Genomic DNA, 21,237 nt, shown 5'->3' on the forward strand with positions numbered 1-21,237 from the left:
GTCTTAATTCGCAAATTATGAAAATATGATATCATTTTTCTTAAAAAAAAGAAAAAGAAACACAATTTAAAACTCTGATTTTTAAAATGTGTTTTTTTCTTTTAGCTTAAATAAATATTCTCATAACAATTAGAAAAATTCCAAATATTTGGATGGTTGTTGGGTTTGGATCTAAATTTGATGACCGAGTTTGTTTATAAGCATGTTTGAGCCTGACGAGGGACACGATTGTCTGACAATATTCAAAACTTGACAAGAAAAACGGTTGTATCCAGCAAAGATGAGAAATAAGTCATTCACATATTTGTGAAGTCAAACATGTTCTTTGTCCGGTTTTGAGAAATGTAAAAAAATGAAAACTGTATTAGCTTGAGGCATTCTGAAACACAACTGCAAAGCAGACATTTCCCAGCAATTACTTGCTTACTTTTCAGTGCTTAAAAAGCCCTGTCTGTTGGCCACACAACCTTTTGTGTGATTCTATGTAATCACACTCTTTAAGAAAGTAAATCACACACAACTGAAAATAGAAAATACAAACCTGGATGAGGAAATGACCACTCAACTGTAATGTTTTCAGGTTGCACACAGTGTCTTTGCAGAGTGAACGATAAGTCTTAGTGACTAAGGCGTCCTTCTGAATAGAAGACATTGCTTCATCTGACTCTGAAAAAGGAGAGTGATGAAGACAAAGGAGCATTCCTTATGTCAAATGGTTTGACTGTGGAATATTTTTTCTGATAGCCAGAAGATCAAGAAGCAGAATTTTCTTATGCAAAATATTGGAAATAAATATAATTTTCCTGTCGATAAATTCAAGACAGCAAAAAGTGTTACTTCTAATTAGTGACTCGTGTAACTTTGTTTTGGCTGACATTGGGTTCATAAGGGATTCAGCATGTAGTTGTCACTATGTTGTTAGGTTTTTGTGTTTTGCTCTGAACCTCTTTCACTTCTCTTTTGATGCATTTCTGGAGTTTGGTATAACATGCTTGCACACTGAATGCAAAATATCTTTTAAATACAGGAAGGATCAACTGTTATTGAGAATCTTTCCCTCAATTGACAAACTGGTATTTTTTTATATTTAACAACAACCTTTCTGAATTTAGGTTTAGACTTTAGATCAGGGCTCGTCAACCTTTAACGCTAAAAGAGACATTTGGTTCAGTTTCTTACTGACCAAAATACAGCAAGAGTGGCAAAGTCACTGCTTAAAAGATATATTTTATTTATGTTATTGTGACCATTAAGCCATTTATTTAAAAAATGTACTAATTAAATATTTACAATAATTGAATCATTATAATGTTCTTTGTATAATAATGTTAACTTATTTTACTTTTCACAGCAGAACATACAGTATAAGTACATTGCAAGTAAATAAATACATAAATGCATATAAGTTCCTTTCAAAATAAAATACACCATCTGTATAAATGGACCCTCCTGCTGCAGCTGATTTACTTGAATTAAAAATGCCAGAAAGTCAAATCAAAACATGGCATTTTCCATCATTATGACTTTGGTGCACCTTTATAATTTTTGTCATTTTATTATTGAACATAAACATGGCAACATCGTTGTAGAATCCACTTTTTTGAGTGAAGATAACTGAAGGAGAAACCTCTGATCTTCTGTCCCATACCCCATCCCTGTTCGGGGGAACCGTCTGCAACGGCGGCTGTGTCCCTTGGGTGCTAGCTTCCTTGGCCCGGCGGCCCTCTCTCCACACAGGGAGAGGGATCCCTAAGTTCTCCGGCAAGACCAGGAGCCGGGGATCACATCACATCTGAGCCTGGAGGTGTCCGTGTCCCTGAGGGGTGGGTTCTGGTCCTTGCCCTTGAGCGGCGGCCTTCTCCAAATTTCCAACTGTGGGTGAGCCGGGTCGGGCCATGCTTACAACACTCCTTGTGGACCCCCACTTCCCCTGGGTGTCCTCCTCCTGGGCAGGTGTGGCTTGCCCCTATCTCGCTCTCTCCTGTACCAACACTGGGCTGGATGGGTGCGTGGGGCGGGTCTCCCCTGGGGGCCCTGGCTCGTCCTTGGGGTTGGGGGATGCTCAGAACTCCTGGGTGGTGGTGGGGTGCTCGTTTGGGGCAGTGGGTGCTCTCCTGGGGCAGTGGGTGCTCTCCTGGGGCAGGGGCCTGCGTTGGGCCCTCCGGGCGCGGCAGGGGGGCTACTCTTCTGGTTTGGCTGGAGCTTGTCCCCCTATGCCTCCCTGCTCTCTGGCATTGGGGGCCCCTGTGGTGGTCCTACTGGCTCTGGCCTGGGTGGCGGATGTGATTGCCCGGTGGGCGTTTTTCGACTATCTGCTATGCCGTATGGGTGTTGGGGGGTCCTGGCTGCCGCTGCGGCGGGGGTCTTGGTGTGGGGATGACTCATCCACCTTAGTAGAACAGAAACCCTCACTCGAGTACAGGTGCTTTCTTACCTTTGCACAAATAGTTTGCGTGATTGAATGAAATGTTTCACAATAGTTGTACTGTGTACATGTGGACATGTTTGTATGTGAACATATTTGGAGCCCATGGGTATGTTGGTAACATTTGAGTCTACATCTAAACCTGACAGTAATGATTTTAAACTTCCAGCAACTTGTTGCTTGATGATGTTTCACATGACTCCCCCCCCCCCCTTATATAATCACCCCTCTACACCCCCCCCCCCCCCAACATCCCTCTCTCTTCTTCCCTCCTTTTCTTTTTCGTCCGGTCCAAAAAATATAATTAATATGAATAAAGTTTAGTCTGATTTACAAAATGGGTTTATTCAAATATACACCTAGTGTGTCCAAAGATTCATTAACCCCTGTTGTAAAAGTAAAATATGTCCGACACATAAATGCCTTCAGCTCTCATCTGTTGGACAGGACAAGTTAGAAAGAAAGAAAGAAAGAATAAAATAATATGTTGAAAAAGTTTGAGGATTTTAAGCCAGTAATAGTTTAATAGTTAATAGTTTTAATTGCTTATTCATTTATTTATGCTGCTGCTGTTTCACCTCTCAAAGTTCCTGACACACTTTTAGCTGGGAATGGGTCAGTACTGCAGACAGGCAAATGTATGGGTTACCTATTTTCTTCTTTGTGTACAGGCTATAGTTTGTAATTTACTTCATAGCCCATGCATGTCTGTATTTTATATGTTTTTTTTTGTTTTTTTATGTCTTTGATCTGGAACATATGACCTACATTTCTTCATTTAAAAAAGGTTTTGGACCACAAAACCCATTTGATGCGGTCGATCCAGATGCGTCTGGGCCCAGAGAAGTCACACTGCATTTGGAAAAGATTATAATTATGTTTTATTTTTGCACAGTACAGTCTGAAGTAGTGTTTGTATGAATGCAAACGTATAATTTAGTAATGGGATTTAATGGGATTAAATATTTTGTGAAGAAATCTCTGACCTCTGCTTATTAATAGTTCTACACATTAAAATAAAACCAGAAGATCAGTTGTTAAGACAGAACTTCCTTCTGTTTCCAAATTCCTTAACTTGCTTTATGGAAGTGCATGCTCCTTCTTCACTTTCTTTGGGAAACTGTTGCACACACATCTCAAAAAATTTGAAACTGGTCAAATGAGCTGTGCTAGAATTTCTGCAGGCTTTAGGAGTCTCTGAAAGAAACTTTTAAGGTGAGACTGCTGATTATCATTTTGCTAAAAAGGGGGCGCCTCTTCCCTTCAGTTGCTCAGTTTCATGAAGCTCCGGGCAGTCATGTGATCACAGCCGGCTTCATCGGCATGTTCAAGTGGCTGCAAAGCGGAAGAGAGAAGACAGCAATCGTCACTTCAGATTAAAAGTCTTGACCCCTTCTTTGCAAAATCCCATTCGTTGCTTCTGACTTCATTAAAATGTGCTCTGGTAATGTGTTGCCTTATTTTGTGCATTAGCTGTAAAAAATCCCCGAGTGATTTGACAGGCATCTTCAAAGCCTGAAGATGACAGAACATTTGCATAAAGTATCACAAATGCAGCGATCAAAGACAATGACAATGTTTTCCTACTACTAGTTCTTTAAATTAAACTTAATTCATATTTATTGACAAAATTATTAGCTCTAAGGATGAACAGGAAACCTAACATTTTTTAACTATTAAAAATATAAGAGTTGCTTTAAAGGAAAATGAATGGATTTGATTTGGTCAATTAATTTTAAATCTGCTGCTAATATAGATGTATGTGTTGTGGTGATTGTTGTTCGTCATAGTTGAATATGGATACTTTGACTAGGGATATCTGTCAATTTGATGTTGACAAAAAAAGGAAAAAAAGGCCCATAGGGAAATATGCAGATTGTGGATAGATTGTCCATCCTTCCATTTTCTTAACCCACTGAAGGCTTTTTCAGGGTCACCAGAGTCTGTCCTGGCTGCTGTTGGGTGAAGGTGGGGAACAGCCTGAGCAGGTTACCAGCCTGTCAAAGTGCCACACATTCACACCTAAGGACAATTTAGAGGAATCAATTCACCTATGAAGCATGCTTTTGGATTGTGGAAGGAAGCCAAAGTACCCAGAGAAAACCCATGCATGCACAAGGAGAACATCCAAACCACACAGAAAGGACGTGGCTGGGATTTGAACCAGTGCTTCTCCCTGTAAGGCAAGTGTTCAAACCACTGCGCAACTGTGCGGCCCAGGTCTGACAAATGTCTACTTTTAAAATATGTTTTTAAGGTTTATAACAAGAATACAAGGTATTGTTGAAAGTTGTGGCACTGAATTTCACAGTCACAAATATTAAACTGAAAATGTTGGAGGAAAAAAAAATCAGCATTATATAAAAGTACTTCTGGTTACCATTGATCTATGTAGTATGCCATGGAAACTTCAAATGCAATTTATGAAAAGGATTAAAAACAAACATTCTAAAACTTTAATCTTACTTTTCTTAATTTTGATTTTCTATAAATGCTTTTGCTTAATCAAAGTTTAATTGGGTGGATCAAATAACATGGATATTTTGAATAAATGATTTCTGTATAATCCTGTAATTTCCCAGTTGTGAGAACAAAAACACTTCTATTCTTTTCCATTCAGATTATTAATATTCAACCTTCTCTTCTTGTATTTAATGACTATAAAGGTGTTTGCAACCTCTAGGCTCCAGAAATACGTTTTATCCCTCTATTGTGGCTGTAAAAAGAAAAATGCTAAGGCTTTAAAAAAGAAAAGGTTAGTTAAATATTTGACACAGAATCTATTTTATTTTGACAGGAACTTGAATGTGCTTTATCATAAATAAAAAAGTATTAAAAATGCGATACATATAGAAATATATATACACTATCATAATTCAATTATTGTACATATTTCAAAGTAAAACTTTATAAATAAAGGCTTCATGGCAACAAAAAAAAGCGTTTTTTCCCAGTAAATTGGGATTTTGTTGCTCTCGTTGGGTTTTGGTCAGTAAGAAACTGGACCAAATGGCCCTTTTAGTTCTAAAGGTTGCAGATCCTTGGTATATTATTCATGTCTATAGATAATAATGACTATAACATTTCATATTTATTATCGTTTTTTTTTTTTTTTTTTTGCTATGGCAATAATAAAGCAATTTACCCATTGTGGGGTCTGGGTCATTCTATATCTATCTGTGCATCTTTTCTTGAATTTTTGTTAATTTAAAATGTTTATTTGTTTTTTCATATTATTTTATCAGTAAATATTTCCACAGTGTCAAACTGTATTTAAGTAAAAAAAGAGAGAGCGAGAGAGAGAAAAAAAGAAACCGTAAAACTGAGTCCCAAAATGAGGCGCGTGTTTATTCCGTTTCGCTTTATTTTGAAAGTTGCAACCGGAATCAAAGTTGGTTCCTCAGGAAAACTTGACCAAAGTACTTGGTTCCCAGGGTTCCGTGAGAGCCGTTTGCCCCACCCCACCTCTCCAGCCCTATCTATCTCAACGTAGAAGTCTTAGAGGAAAAAATAAGGGGTGAAAATAATTCAGAGAAACACCGCAAAGGGACGAATCTCACTGCCCCGAATAGCTCGTCGGAGGTGCCGTGGCCCATCGGCCCCGAGAATGACTGTCTCGCCGCTGGATCATTATCATATGAGTGATTGAAAAGCACCGCGGTATGTTCATGTATCATGCACATGTAACCCTAATCTGCCATCCAGATTCAAAGGGAATACAAAAAGCCGAGGAACTTGACAGCGGACTGTACCTGCGCCAAACGGGGGAATAACGGAGGATTTGCAGCAAGATCACCTGGATATCACGTTATTGTCAAGGACATCCAGCTGCAGCGACTAGAGCTGCCGCTGCCCGCCTGGAGAAAGAAGGTTTCTGATGTGAGGAGAAACGCAAATTAACGATACGGAGAGGAAAAAGGACGGAAAAGCAGCAAGGGGGCCTCTTTTTCTTTTCTTTTTGGGATTTGGTTACCCCCACCACCACCACCAACCCCCCTCCCGAAAAAGCAAGCACCAGCAGCATCTTTTGACAAAACAGCAAAATTCTGCGAAGACTGTTGTCACCTAACGATCAAAAGAAGGGAAACAAAAAAATATGTGAAGAAGGATTATGAAGATCGAGACAGAAACCCCGGTGTAGCCTGATGATTCTTTCACATGCCGTCATTTTAGGAGGAAATATTTCATTTTTCTTCCATGTGCTGGGGCTGGATCAAAAATAAATCCGACGCCTTTGATAATAATAATAAAAAAGGACAAATAAAAGGCTAGGGAAAATACAAGTGTGGCTGTGCGTGGAAATGGATTGAAAGATGGGCCCCAGAGGAGTCTTTTCTGAAGAATAAAATCACCGGGGGGGCGGGGGGGGTAGTATATTGAATGCGAAGGACGTTTTTCTTTTTCCTTTCTTCTTCTTTTTTTTTTTTTTTTTTTTTTTTTTTTGGAAGGGAATCGGACCGTTGACGTTCATGTGCAACGAGGAGCCGGACCTTTTCCATCCAGTCTCATGAAGTTGATGACTTCATTGCGGATTTACAGTGAAAACCATCGGAGTCGAACCTTTTCTAGAGGGCGGCATCCCGGCTCTGGTGTCCTGATCCAGTGCTGACTTAAAACAAATCAATCACCAGCAAATACCTCCACCCACCTCCAGGAAGAGACTGGCAAAAGCCTGGTGGAGGCCACCGTCTATTACCTGGCATCGCTCACATCTGGCAGCATAAATGTCACCCATTTTGAGCCAGGTGTTCTTCTGCCGGGCCAGTGCAGGAATTTAAGCTTTATTGATTGATTTAAAAAAAACAACAACATTTTCCTTCTCATCATCAACACCTCCACCACCACCCCCCACCTCCCCTTTTTCCTCCCTCCCTGCTTCCCCCTCTAACCTACACTGGGTTTTTGGGAAGATGGGCTGTCTGGGCAACAGTAAGACTGAAGACCAACGCAACGAGGAGAAGGCACAGAGGGAGGCCAACAAGAAGATTGAGAAGCAGCTCCAAAAAGACAAACAGATCTACCGGGCAACTCACCGGCTACTACTGTTAGGTAGGTGTTTGTAGGTCTTCTGGTGACAAGTGATGCAAGCGATGGAGGTCACTACGCCCCCACCTCAGTGTCTTGACTCAGGTCTTTTAGAGGGGGGAAAGCTTAATTGCAGAACATGTGCACTCTAAAAAAGAATACATCAGCTGAACAAAAAAAAAATGTAACGCAACGCTTTCCATTAGTCATTTTATGTTAGGTAAACTTCTAATGAAATTAAGTTCAACTAACAACTTCAGTTGAGTTGCGAGAATTAGATTTCTTTTTACAGTCTAGAGTTTTTTATGTGGACCACTGATTTAAATACATAGTTTAAACTCATTTGTTTTTAAAAAGAAAGGATTTTTATGCTGTATTCAATTTCTTACAATAATGATGAAATCAAGTTTGTAAGTTGACACTTCTTATAATGAAGCGAACAGGCAGGGAGGCAGAGGCTGAGAGGCCACTCATTTAAGGTGGTGGTGGTGGTCGCAGACTGGATCCTGCATGCCTTCGCCTTGACCCAGGTGTCAGACAGTCGCCCTTTCATATACAACAACCCACCCCAGCGCTGCTTCACCAAGCCATTAAACTCCTAACCCTCTAAATCTCAAATTAGGATTACCATTAGGGATTACTGGCTTCTCCTGAATGCTCGTCGGGGTCACTCTAACCCGAAAGGGATCCGAGATTTCAGCACTTGCTCTCTGCCTCTAAATAGCAGGCGCGTTGTCTGGCCAGTTAGTGTTTGGGGATGGTGGGATGCTATTCATAGCCTGCTCGGATGAAATGAAAACTACTTTTCAAGACAGAAACATTTGGACTTCTTTTTTTGTTTTAAATCTTTCATAGTAGATTACACTTTCTTAACAGTTTTTAGACTGGTATGCCTAATGCTGAAATCCTAATATAGTATAAATGAGCTTTTATTTGGACGCAATTATGAATTTGTAAATTTCTTTTTAACTCATTCTAGCTGGTTTGGAGCGGATTTTCGGAAGGCTGCCACACACATTTAAGACTTTGTGAAATGTGTGTAAAAAAAACAGTTGCTGCTATTTAGTTCAAAAGTTAACTTGTTTGTTAGTGGACATAGGAAAAAACATTGGAGTTTAACCTGAAACTCTGACCCAATTTAGGACTAAGGATCCCTGATCCGTCCATTAAAATGTTTTTTTTTTTTTGTTATTTAATGCAGTTTTTATCATTTAAAACTAAACAAAAAGAGTTATTTTCATTGGAAAATATAACTAAAAGCTTTTTTTTGTGCCGGAAAATTAGATTTATTTTAAAGGCAAAAAATTGTGATTTTTTGAAATTTTGAACAAATATTGAATTTCTGAGTAAATATTGATTTAATTTTCAGGATTTGGTTCTTTTTTTTATCCGTTTATACATTATTTCCTGCAATTTAAGGGAAACAATCCTAAAGGTCTTGGACATTTAGTGATCCATCCTGGATTTCGTGGTTATCTTTTGATGCAGGTTTGGACTCGAGATGTTTTAATGGCCGCTCCTTTCTCCCCTTTTTTTTGGTTTTAGGGGCCGGCGAGTCTGGGAAAAGTACGATAGTCAAACAGATGCGAATATTGCACGTGAACGGATTCAACGCAGAGTAAGTGTGGCTCCTGTCTCTTTGGTTTGGGTCTGCACACATCTGAAACTTGTCCTCACAGCACCGTCCGTCCACCAGGGATGGAAACGGGTCCTCAGGTCCTCCCTGAGGATAGAAACCACCAACTTCTGGCTTTTTAAAAACAGCATTTTGAGACAAAACTGTGCTTCCAATATCAATGAATCTATCAAGACTGGTCAGAATTTTAAATAGTTTACACATTTCTGGAGAAATGAGTCGTTTGTGGACAAAAAATATTTTTCTTTTATTGCTTTTAATGTGAAAATTATATGTTTTCATTCACTTTATCTTAGTTTATTCTAATAATTTAGGTTTAGATGTTTTGTTCAAAAATAAAAAGTTTTTTTTTAACTATTTCACCTTTTCCACTTTTTTCACTTTGTGGAATTTGGCCACATGAAGCAATGATTAAAAACTTTATTGCATAAAAATCTTTATTTCATAAATCAGCGTCCTGTCAGCTGTTTCTGCTTCTCTGGTTTCAAAAGGATGTGATTTTTACTTAAATGTAAAAATTTCTTTCGTTTTGACCACTGTTTGCTGAATAAGTAACAAAAAATGTAACAGATGAAACGAAAACAACTAACTGCCCTCTTTTGGGGAACACAATACTTTAAAAACTCCCAAATAGTTTTTTTAGTGTCTCTAAAATGTGTGACTTTCAGCCAATGCATTAAAATTGTCCTTTACGGCTATTAAACACAGTTTATTTTAGGAAAATGTCTAACTGTGGAACGGTAAAAAAACGTTCCTTTTCAAAATGTTCAAAGGTTTTATCTTTGTCAGATTTGCATTTAAAAAAAATACCCCCCCCCTGGGGGGGTCAAAACAGCCACCCTTTCTTATAAATTCTCCTAAAACTGGATCCCAAGATGATGCAATGGAAACCAAAGTCACATTTTTCTATTCTGGATCATCCGTTTCCTAGAATGGGTTTTTGGGGTCGGCACGGCGTCATGTGTTTATTTTTGGGTGGCGTCCAGACGCCCCGGTGCGATGACAAACCTGCAGTCAGTCAGCTGTGACTCCCAGTTGAATTTAGTTCCAGGGTTCGTTTTCCCCTTTGGGATCCTGCAGGCTTCCGATCGGGATGCGGGGCAGTGCCAGTCAAAAGGAAGGTGCTGCTGCTGCTGAGTGAGGTGGTAACGAAGCAGAGATGCTTGAGCAGAGCAGGATGACTCTGCTGGAAAAGAGGCCACTGTTTGTTATTTTTGTTTGTGGAGTTCCAGATGTAAGAGATTAGGAGACACCAGCAGGGAGTCTCTCTTCACTGGACAAAAACACTGACCCCTGACCGTTTTTCTACTTTTGGCAACCTTCATTTAAAACTGGATCACAATGGAACTGTGACTTCATTTAATCTGTTGAGTGTCTACACTAATTTACAAAATAAATATCTATTTTGAGCTATAATGACCACTGATAGGAGTGAAGGGCTTCATGATCTCATGAACTATAAATAATCATCAGTTCTGACTTAAAGTTTGTTTTCAGCATATTCTGGTGGCATTTTTCTGGTGATGGAGGGCATTAATAAATAAAATTAAGATTAAAATAGCATTTTTGAGTATTTCCATTCTGATGCATCCACTAGTATACGACTAGATCCGTGTACATCTTTATTTTTCTCCCCTGAGTTGATATCTGGCTCAAAACATTATGGCTGGATAGCTCCGATATTGCTTGCCATTCTTGTTGCAACCATAAAGTTTGGTTGGGGGTTGTGAGGGGGTGTAAACTAGCGGGAGAGAGTCTTAACAGAGGGGTGATGGGAAGTGAAGGAAGGCTTGCTCCACAACAACAGTCCTGTCCACAACTTGGAGGTGACTTTCCTAAGAACTACTGCCGCTCTGCAGAAACTATCTCCTACAAGACGACATGTTTTTTGATGAAAACTGATTCATCATAATAAAAGACCACTTGGAACGCTTTGAAAATAGATGAATAGATGATCAGAGTGGGACTTTAAATCAAAGAAATGTGTTTTTTCTCCTACTGATTCCTATTTCCCAACCTCTGTAATGTTAAAATTACTTGTGTATAATCAATTGATTTAGGAATTGTAATTTGGTAGTGAAGGAACTAAGAAGGACGCTTACGCCTATAATTCATTTATTGGCCTCAGAGACAAAAATACCAACTCTAAAAGTCAATCCAACACTCAAAACTCTTTTCTGAGTCCAGGTCTTTTTTCATCTTGGATTATTCCACGGCCTTTTTGAGAAAAAACAAAATCTGTTGACCCCCCCCCCCATCTGTCAACCAAATTCAAAGGCATCAATAGATAAAAAGATACTTTATAGGTTTGGCACAAGACCGGAAAGCTTGGAAGACCCTTGTTTTTTTGGTCGGCTCTACGCACTGGGAAGGGGCATCGCCCCCCCCCGCAAGAGCCTTGATTGACTGATTATAGGTTTAGGTAGTCATATGACCTACTTTAGTTGGAGACACAGTAGTTGTAAATTCAGGACTGAAGCAACCCCAGATCATGAAACTTCCCCCGCAGGTTTGTATGTCAGGCACTCGGCATGATGGATTCGTCATTCTATTAATTTTTTCGTTGTTGCAATCTTCCCACTAGACTCAGGTTATGTTGCAGCAATGACAAGGAAGTACGTTAAAAGATTTGACTTTCTCAGTTACTCTGATTAGTGTCATTTGTTGTAGCTGCACAGCCGTTTAGAATTCTTTGGATTGCTCATTTGGAAATAGATGCAATCTTACACATACGTTCTGTTGTGGATTTATTTCATGAGACATTTGAGTGCAGCCATTTGTTTTTTTTTTCATCAGCAGTGATTACCCATAACCTTTCCAAGCTCCGTTTTAATTTAGGAATTTTACACACAAACTTTCCCTCTAAAAATAGCAAAACAAACCAAATCTTAACATTGGGGCTAAGAAATATAAACTGCATCCACTGCTGCTTGGTATTTCATGAACATAGCAATTACTCTGCTAATCTTTAAAGCCATAAATGCCCCTTTTTTTCGGTTCATTTTGATGAATGTGTTAAGTTATGGTGTTTATTATTTAAAAAAGCCCCATAAAAGCAAAATGTCATATGACACAACCGACCCCGCTAACAGAGCAACCACAACCCTCCAAAACCCCCACTGCAACCGTCCAAGATGCCGGGAGTGGGAATCGTTTTCCAGAAATCAGCTGCTGCAAAGTCGCACACACAAATGGGTTAATCTGTGATTTTAACCCTTACACCATTTTTGTTGTTGATATTTAGCTAAAACACAATTGATTGACAGGAGTTTCAGCAGCCTAACAGCAGACCAATTATTTGACCTTGTAAAAATAGAAATATATTTGCAAATGGCAGGATAAAACCCAATTTCCAATAACTAAACTTTGTTCTTTTTGTCTGAATTTTTGATGCAATTGCAGAAAAGCTGGAGGGTTTTGTACGGATGCAGAAATGTTGATCACAACGTGAGGTCAAAAGAAGCAGGGTGTCATTGCGTTTAGTAAAACTTGAAGTTCCTGTGTCATTTTGAAATTAAACCAAACTCTCCTGTTTTCATTTGAAGCCAGAAGGCACACAAAATTCTGAAGTTTTGCTCTCATTACGTGAGAAAAAAGGATGTTTGTTTATCAACCACAAAACCCACATCAGGTACTTATATGCTCAGAAAAGGTACTTTTATTTTACAAAGATTCCCCTTAAAACCTGCTGGCACCAGTTAAAAATAAGAAAACCAACAACAATTCCTTACTTCTATTATTTTTTTAAATAATTTCAACCTTTTATGTGAACTGTTTCATGGAGCTGTAATGCACAGGTTGAATTTTAAGCCAACAAAAAAAAAAAAAAGCTTTTGTCACCATTTAATTTTCAGCACCATCTAAGGAAAGGAATTTATTCCTGTAAAAACATGTTAACTTCTGTCGTCGATGATGCTAATTTATTGCTGTCTTACATAGAAATAACTGAACTGTTCTTTTTTTCTCTCTTTTTGCTTCCCTCAGGGAGAAAAAACAGAAAATTCATGATATTAAAAATAACATAAAAGAAGCGATAGAGGTAAGAAATTCGTCTCTGTAGTTTAATTGATCCAGTGTTTGTTTTTTGTACACTGTGTTTGGTCATGATGGTGGTTGGGATTCAGGGTTATATATTGTTTTGTCATGAAGTTATATAACTATTAAATGTAGTGTTGTTGTTTTTTTCTTTGCTCTCTCCATCCAGACGATTGTAGCCGCCATGACTACACTCACGCCTCCATGCCAGCTAGCCTGTCCTGCAAACCGCTTCCGGATCGACTACGTCCTCAACCAAGCAAGCCAAAAGGATTTTGACTTTCCTAAAGTAAGTCTCTCCATATCCTCCGACACGTGTGGACATTTTTATAGGAAAGCTTCTATCAGCTGAAGGAAATCATGTGAGAGCAGGGGGGGTGTTATTAGGGCATATAGGACTCATTTGTCAATAAAAAAATGTGTTTTATATAAAAAAAAACCTGCTGGTACCAGTAAAAAACAAAAAACACAACCATTATTTCTTTTTTTTATTTGGAAATAATTTTGACATTTTCAATTAATTCTTTCAATTAAACATATTTTTATTAATTAAAAAAAGTTTGTTAAATGAAAAACAGGGCAAATATCCTTTGTTTTCTCTAATATTGACTTTTATAAGGTTAATATATTTTTGAAAAATCTAAAATCTCTTTATATCTTAACATAGACTCTTAAATATTGCAAGTTTTGCACAAAGGTTCTCCATCAGATAAACAGCTGATCAGGATTACTGCGAGCAAGAAAAAAAACATCACTTTGTGATATTTTTATTTTTATTTCATTGAGAGATTACTGTGTGACTGCAGCAGTACTTTAACATTTCTGAACACCTGATGTGTTGTGTATATGAAGTAGCTGCACTTTTTATTTCTTTTCATTTTTGATATTGTTTTTAAAAACTATGCAGATGTGCTTTGGGGCATGAAGATTTAAACTTTTTTTTTTAAACTCGATGTTTGGGATGTACTGGATTACTTAAACTTGAAATTCAGCACATTAATTCTTATTTTGACCAAGAAAAAGAATAAACCCATTAAAAAGTTTACATACTTGAAAATTAACCTGTCAGGTTAAGATGATATTTAATCTACAGTTTTGATCCAGCGCTACTTTTTTTACGAAATATTTACTGGCAAATCCGAATTCTTGCACCAATGACTTGCATCAAATTTACTTTTCTTTATTGTATAACATTTTTTTACTTTAACGCTAAGAAAAAAATGAAAGCTTTTTGATTATTTTCAGTTTTTTAGCAGTCATTGTCGGATAAAAATGTGTGGAGGCTGCTGTCGGTTACGGAGTGCCTCTTGGAGCTCAGAGCTTTGGTAATTAGCAGGTGGTCTTCCGCTTGGGATCCTGACAATTGAATGAGTCGTACCTGAGAGGACTACACAGCCTATTAGCACTGATTATCTGTAATAAACCTAAATATGTCCTGAGGGATCAGTCTCACAGAAACATGGAGGCATCCCCCTGAGCTGCAGGCACCTTCTGGCGACCTGTGGGGCCGCTGCCTCGGCCCCCACCTCTACACCACATAGTAATGAGTTTTCCTACTGAAATCCCATTACTCAAAAATCAGTATTTACAGTACTTATGAAAGCAAAATGATAGGTGAATAATTTCATTCAGTATTTCATACAGATAATCCATTCCCATTCTGCTTTTTATACCCGCTGTTCAGGTTTGAAAGAAAGAGTTAAGCTACATTCCCACCTGAACAGTGGGTATAAGAGATCACTTTTAATTCAAACTCTATGCAAACATGCTCAAATGTATGTTTCAGGCTTCCACCTTCAAGACTCTTGCATGCATGTGAGGCTACACACTTTATTAAGGCCGTCTTTCATGTTTTGGAGGAATCATCTGTGCAGGAGCCGACAGAGCTTATTGTTCATAAAAAAAAAAAAAAAATAAAAAAATAAACACTGGTTCAGAGATGAATCTTCTTTGTTTGTGTCGTAGTCGCAATCAGACAAGACAAACCCCAAAACACTGGAACATCTGCTGGAAAAGGAAGAAACTTTAACATGAATATATTTAAAAAGAAGGTGAAGAACCCAAAAAAATGTAACTGATTTTTTACCCATAACTGTCAGAATGGAAGCTAAAAAATCAGACACTAACTTTAAAGGTGCGACGGATAAATACAAAAAAACCCAGAAAGGGTCCCTAAAAGTGATTTTTTTTTTTTTTATAATAAATGTAAATCCACTGTTTATTAGTAGCGTCCTTGTATCATTAGACAGCCAGCTGCTCAATATTTTGCATTGTTTTTATTCAAAACTCATATTTGGAGTAAAGGTTTTTATTTGTTAAATATAGCTTTCTTTTATTTTGAAGTCAAAGACTCTTCTTCTGTTCTTTTCTCTGACTGCAAAAAAAAAAATTTCCACATTTTTTAGGTAACTTTGTTAGCTTGGGGGTTCCTATTTAGGGGTCGGTGCAAGCTCTCTAAGAAAGTAGCGTTTGTAATTTTAACATGTAACCGAGCGACTTGACACGAGTCCAGATTGAATAGGATGCGGGGGAAAATTCAGTAGTTTTCCAAAATAAATCTTTCAGAATCAGATTATAAATAAAACAAAAAAAATGTAGGTCAGTACCACCTATCCCACGGACCGGTACCGGTCTTGGGTTTGGGGACCACTCATGTAAGTGTGAAACATGCTGCTTTGCTCCCTACTGTTGTAAATACTCGACCAGTTAAAAATCAGTCTTGCTTAAATTCTCATCAGAACTCTGGCTTCAGAAAATTTTTAGGAAAAGTTCTGGTCGTTCAATCTTAAGGTAGTAAATCAACACCAGGATTCACTTCTTCACATCAGACAGGAGGATCCGACCAGAAGGCTGAGCAAACTTGACTTATGTATGAGTTAAAAGACGTGCCCTGGTCTAAACTCAATAGTGTTGGAGGCTGAAGAAATGCGACCTAAACTCTGACAACATCCAACAAGGCTGCTTTTTTAAAGTTGTTGCTTTAGATCAGGGGTGCTCACACTTTTTTAGCATGTGAGCTACTTTTGATATGACAATGTCTTAAAGATGTACCTATATATGTGCATGTGTGTGGTGTGTGTGTGTGTATATATGTATGCAATGCACTTAGTGATGTTAAGTCATTAATAAAAAGGAATATATCTATCTAAAATGTATATAAATGGTCAGAATGCTCTTAATTGTAATTTAATTAAATTCATTTCTGACAAAATACCTTTAAAGCTCACAGGAAGTCCAAAAGGTTTTTAGATGCATATCAGCAAATCCTAAACTAAAATAACTTTAAAATCATGAAATACCTACTTAAATCGAACTGCAGATTCTTTTTGAGTAAAGACGTTAAGCCAATGATTAACTGGGCTGTCGTTATGTGGGAGTTTCCTTTTTCCATCACGTTGACCCGATTGTTTCTAACATCTAGGTTTTGACATTTCCAGCTGAGCTTCCAGAGATGACGTTTGTGTGTAAGCAAAACAAAAACGTCTCGTGGCGGCGATGCCTCTGCTACGTCATGGCAAATGCTCTGAGGTGGATTCCAACGCTCTTGCTAAAGATTGTGCAAGACTCGAGGACACAAGAAATAATAATTTAGCAAAAGAAAAAAGTTCCCACAAGTTCTTCTGCACCTTCCTTTCCGCTTCACCTTGCCTCTGGGCTGACTGGAAACCAGTAGGACTGGTTGGCACTGCTGGCAGCAGAGGAGGAAGAGAGAAAAACAAAACAACCTGCGCTGAATATCTGTTGAATTTTCTGATTTTTTTTTTTTTGTAGATGGAATTAGGAATCACAGGATGATTCAGCTGAAGCCTTGTTTTCTCTCAAGAGTCTTAGGAATTATGTTATTATCCCATTTTCACTCAGAGTGTACCATTACTTGAATTTATTTTGCACAACCAGCAGGAAACACAGACCAGGAAATCTGGTGTCAAGTTAAATCAAATCTATGATTTGATTTTCTGTGCAGCAGAATTCTCTGGATTTTATTTTCCATTACCCAAAACAAACATCCTATATTATTGTCTTTTAGTTTTATTATTGATTAATATTAATTAGGGTATCACATGCAATATTTTTTTTAATACTTTTAACTATAAGAACCACTTTTTAGGTGAAAACTTTTCAGGTCATTTTATTACTTTTTTACACTTCTTACATGACCTTTTGGTTCCGCGGGAGGCGGTTTAGCTCGTGCTGGTTTGCGGCGCCTACCGTCCGTGAAACCAGGGTTCGACTCCGGGCTGCTCCCTGTTCCCTTCTCTACCTCTGTGCCGGTCCCAAGCCCGGTTGCTTTGAGAGGGTTGCGTCAGGAAGGGCATCCGGCGTAAAACATTGCCAAGTTTACCATGCGACTCGTTCGCTGTGGCGACCCCTGATGGCAAAAGCCGAAAGAGAAACAACAACATAAACTTTTGGATCCAAAACTCTATTTAAAAAAACATTCTGTTGAAATCTTGTAACTTTACAGAACTTTACAAAGATTGATTTTTTTTTGGCCAGTTTAAAAATATATTATTAAAATATGATAAAAGAAAAGAAAAAATTGAAGCTAACCTAGCAGACATTTTTGACGTAAAAACTAGAGGCTTAGTTCTTTTGTTGTCTAAAACAGTAAAGATTTCTAATATTTACTATTCAGGTAAAAATGTAAATATAGGTCTGACCGATACCCCAACGTAGTTTTATACATCTGTTCAAGTACACTATTTTTAAAATACAATATTAGCTTTTTAGGTGATGCAAAACATTTGTACCATTTTTTGGTACATGGATTGACCACTACATGTTTTATGTAATTCAAGAGCCATCAAAAATAAATTCTAAAACAAGGCTATTATAAAAGTATGCAATTGCTATGTGATTTTAGCATATTTCCTGCTGTTATGAATTAGTAAAAGTCTTGTGATTATGTTGATTTTTCCTTTAATGGTCAGTGAGCACAGAATACCCTTAATAAAAATAAAAAATGCAATATAAATGAAACTAAAATATGTAGATTGTTGCTGTTTTTTGTTTTCGATGACTTGGCTGTGATGTTGGGAAGTGCGTCTCTCTTTAATCATTAAAACACACAACCAAACCAATATTTTTCATTATATATTTGTATGAAAAGCCCCAAAAGCATATCTTACTACTTTTATTGCCTTTTACATGAGAAATATTTTTTATACCAAACATTTCATGACTTTTATTGAAATTTAAGTTTTTGTTGTATGATCTCAGTCGGTTTTTAATCTTTTTCACTGCTTGATCGGAATTCATATTGATGTGGATGAGACTTGTTTTACTCCAGTTTTACATTCATGAATAAAAAAAACAACAACCGAAAGAAAAAAATCACATGACGTTTCCAATTAAGTGAGTTTATCCAGTCAATCATACTTTGTTCTAAATACAGTAAGTCATTGCAAAGTCAAGCGTCTTAGCTGCAGAAAGTCGTTCTGAGGGTATAAAGATGACTTCTGTGACGGTTTGTTTCTTGCTTTTTGCTTGACTGACCAACAGAAGATTCAAAAGATAGGAAGGTTGAGCCTTTCTTCGGCACAAAGCTCTCCGTTTCTTCATGAACTCAATGAACTGTTGTGTTTCCTGCCAGCTCCGCCTCCTCTGCTGCTCCTCTCTGAACCGGCCCCAAACTCTAAACTGAGCTCGGGAGTATCGCTGAAAGCCAGAGATTCTCAGGCCTGAACCTTTCTGTCCAATCAATGGGTTTGAACAAAGAATATAAATATATGATTCACGTCTTCTTCCTCTGGAGTTCATGTCGTCTTCTTGGGGAATAAAGCAACATGTCGTTCAGAGCTCCTGCCTTTCCTTCAGGTTGGAGTTTCCCATTAGAGGGCCGAGCTGAGAACCTGAGAGTCATTTCTTGTTATTTCATTGTTTTTTGTAAAATCCAGACACATCTCTTGTCTTTCCAGGAATTTTATGATCACACAAAAATCCTCTGGCAGGACGAGGGCGTGCGGGCATGCTGGGAAAGGTCCAATGAATATCAACTCATTGACTGTGCGCAGTAGTAAGTCTGAATTTGATGTTTTTTTTATGAATCTTCATGTGTTCTGTACCAGGGTTTTAACATCAACAAATGTGATCCGTTTCATCAAGTTTCTTGAAAACACCATAAGCAGTAACTTTCTTAATTGCGACTGACAACAAAAAGGCTAGAAATGCAAACGGGTTGCAGTGATGTAAACATGTGTGCAACGCTTTTTTTTAAACTTTAAAATCACAGAGCAATGAATTTTTTTTAAACTTTGAATTTTGTCTATCAGTATGTTTAAGAATGTTTGTGGCAATTGCGTGTTGTGAAGAAGGGGGAGAATTAACAAAATTTCAAAGATACACCTACTTAGACTGGAAAGATGGTTGGAGCTTTAAAAAGATATGTCCAGATACCAAAAAAAAGAAACGTAAGACTTCAATTTGATCAAATGAGTAAACAAAACCACACAGAATCGCTGATTTCAATGCAAAAGGTTTATAAAAAAATGCCTTAAATGTTGACTTAAAGTGGTCCTTCAGATTCATGGGAACTGCAAGATCACTAAGGTAAAACAGGGCTACACTGTTAAAAGCTTTACATTTGACAAGAGGGAAATTTGGAAATTTATTCCAAGCTGACCACAAATTTAGGAGCTGTCAGAAAAGAAACTTAAAGCAAGAGCCTCATTTAAACAGCCAAAATGCAGATATTACATCTTGTAGCCATGGTTATAAAAGTGATGAGGTTGCCATATGACACACCCCACATGAAGAGCAGATGACAGATCATTTAATTTAACTGATTAACATTTTCAACCACTTTGGAAAGCAGAAGCATTTTGCTGAAGCTCTGCTTGATTCTTCTGGTTCTGTGAACTAGAGGAGTCATCCCACTGGTGTCGATGGGTTTCGAAGCAGTTTCTGTATTCTTTGCAGATGTTTTCAGTCAGCTTTTCTGCACTCTTCAAAAAGAAAACAATTGATCAAGCTTTGAAACAATTATTTTTTTAAGGCTAAATTGTCTCCAGTGTGCTTTTACTGCTTCATTCTCTGCAAGTCTTTAGTCATGTGGACGTATGGCCTTTTGTGATGATGATGATCTGTCAAAACTTAAAATTTCTAGTGTTTCTGTAGTGATAATGGTGGTAACATTATACCAAGTCATCCCCTAAGACTCAACTCAGCTCATCTGGCGGTTCTAGAAACGTTCCCACTGTGAGAAAAGTTTTTGATCTAGAAAAGACAACTGTCATAAATTATTTTGGACTGGTGGATGAGTTTGGTTGTTTTTCTAGGAACTTTTTAAAAAGGATTGTTGGGTTTGCTGATATTACTAAACTTTTCAGTTAAGTCTGTAATATTTATAACAGAGCAATAAAGTATTTGTCAATCACACATCCTGCAAGTTGTCCAACAAAGATGAGAAAGCTCTGTAATGTTCATTATAGGAAATCCAGGAAATCGCATTATTTGATTTTTAAAGAATTATGTTTTTTAATGGTGAAGAAAATGGGTATTGGGTCAAAGCAAAAGTTCATGTCAATATTTTGCATTGTAACCCTGGTCGTCAATGACAGAGGTCAAGTGTTTCCTGTAGGCCTTCAGCAGGTTTGCCCACACTGTAGCTGCTATTTTGATCCATTCTTCCATGCTGATCTACACAAGAACTGTGATGTTCTGGATTTTGAATTGAGGTCTGGAGACTTGTCCCTGGTTTCCATTAAGCTACGCTCACACTGGGCATGTATGCTTTTTTAGCCCATGGTATTCACACTGGACAAGCAGGGAGGGGCTTCTTCTTCCTCTCCTACTATTTACAAGTGCATGTTTGCTACCTGCAGTTGCAAGAGACTTGGTGTAAAATGTCGCGATTCTTTTTCCGGATTTTTTCTTTCACAGCTCTATGTCGATATGAAAGACTTGATGTCATATAATTAATTCCAGCTGGCCACAAATCACAACTATTCATTTCTCCTCCATGATCCATTTTCAAACGACTGGTACTTCCATGAATCAAAAGGGACGTGCTCCATACATCACTGCTAAATCAGAATCTCTGATTATTCAAAGTTCGACCTGGTTTTTAACCTGCAATGCATGCTCAGTGGCCGTGCATTTTGTACTTAGAGGCTGA

The 21,237-nt window shown here is 37.9% G+C and overlaps 1 protein-coding gene across 2 annotated transcripts in view; it reads left to right on the forward strand.

Annotated features, from left to right (window-relative positions):
* Nucleotides 1-6,889: 6,889 nt before the first annotated feature.
* The window catches only part of LOC101166373 (guanine nucleotide-binding protein G(s) subunit alpha), a 30,164-nt gene continuing 15,816 nt past the window's right edge, over nucleotides 6,890-21,237 (forward strand). For both annotated transcript variants that reach the window (XM_011474905.3, XM_004068697.4), the window contains exons 1-5: nucleotides 6,890-7,474; nucleotides 8,996-9,068; nucleotides 13,071-13,125; nucleotides 13,291-13,410; nucleotides 19,040-19,137. In XM_011474905.3, coding sequence (XP_011473207.1) covers nucleotides 7,336-7,474; nucleotides 8,996-9,068; nucleotides 13,071-13,125; nucleotides 13,291-13,410; nucleotides 19,040-19,137 — 485 coding nt within the window. In that variant the 5' untranslated portion in view covers nucleotides 6,890-7,335. The remainder of the gene's footprint in view (nucleotides 7,475-8,995; nucleotides 9,069-13,070; nucleotides 13,126-13,290; nucleotides 13,411-19,039; nucleotides 19,138-21,237) is intronic.

This window comes from Oryzias latipes, chromosome 5 (genome assembly GCF_002234675.1).
Source record: "Oryzias latipes chromosome 5, ASM223467v1".
Lineage (NCBI taxonomy): Eukaryota > Metazoa > Chordata > Actinopteri > Beloniformes > Adrianichthyidae > Oryzias > Oryzias latipes.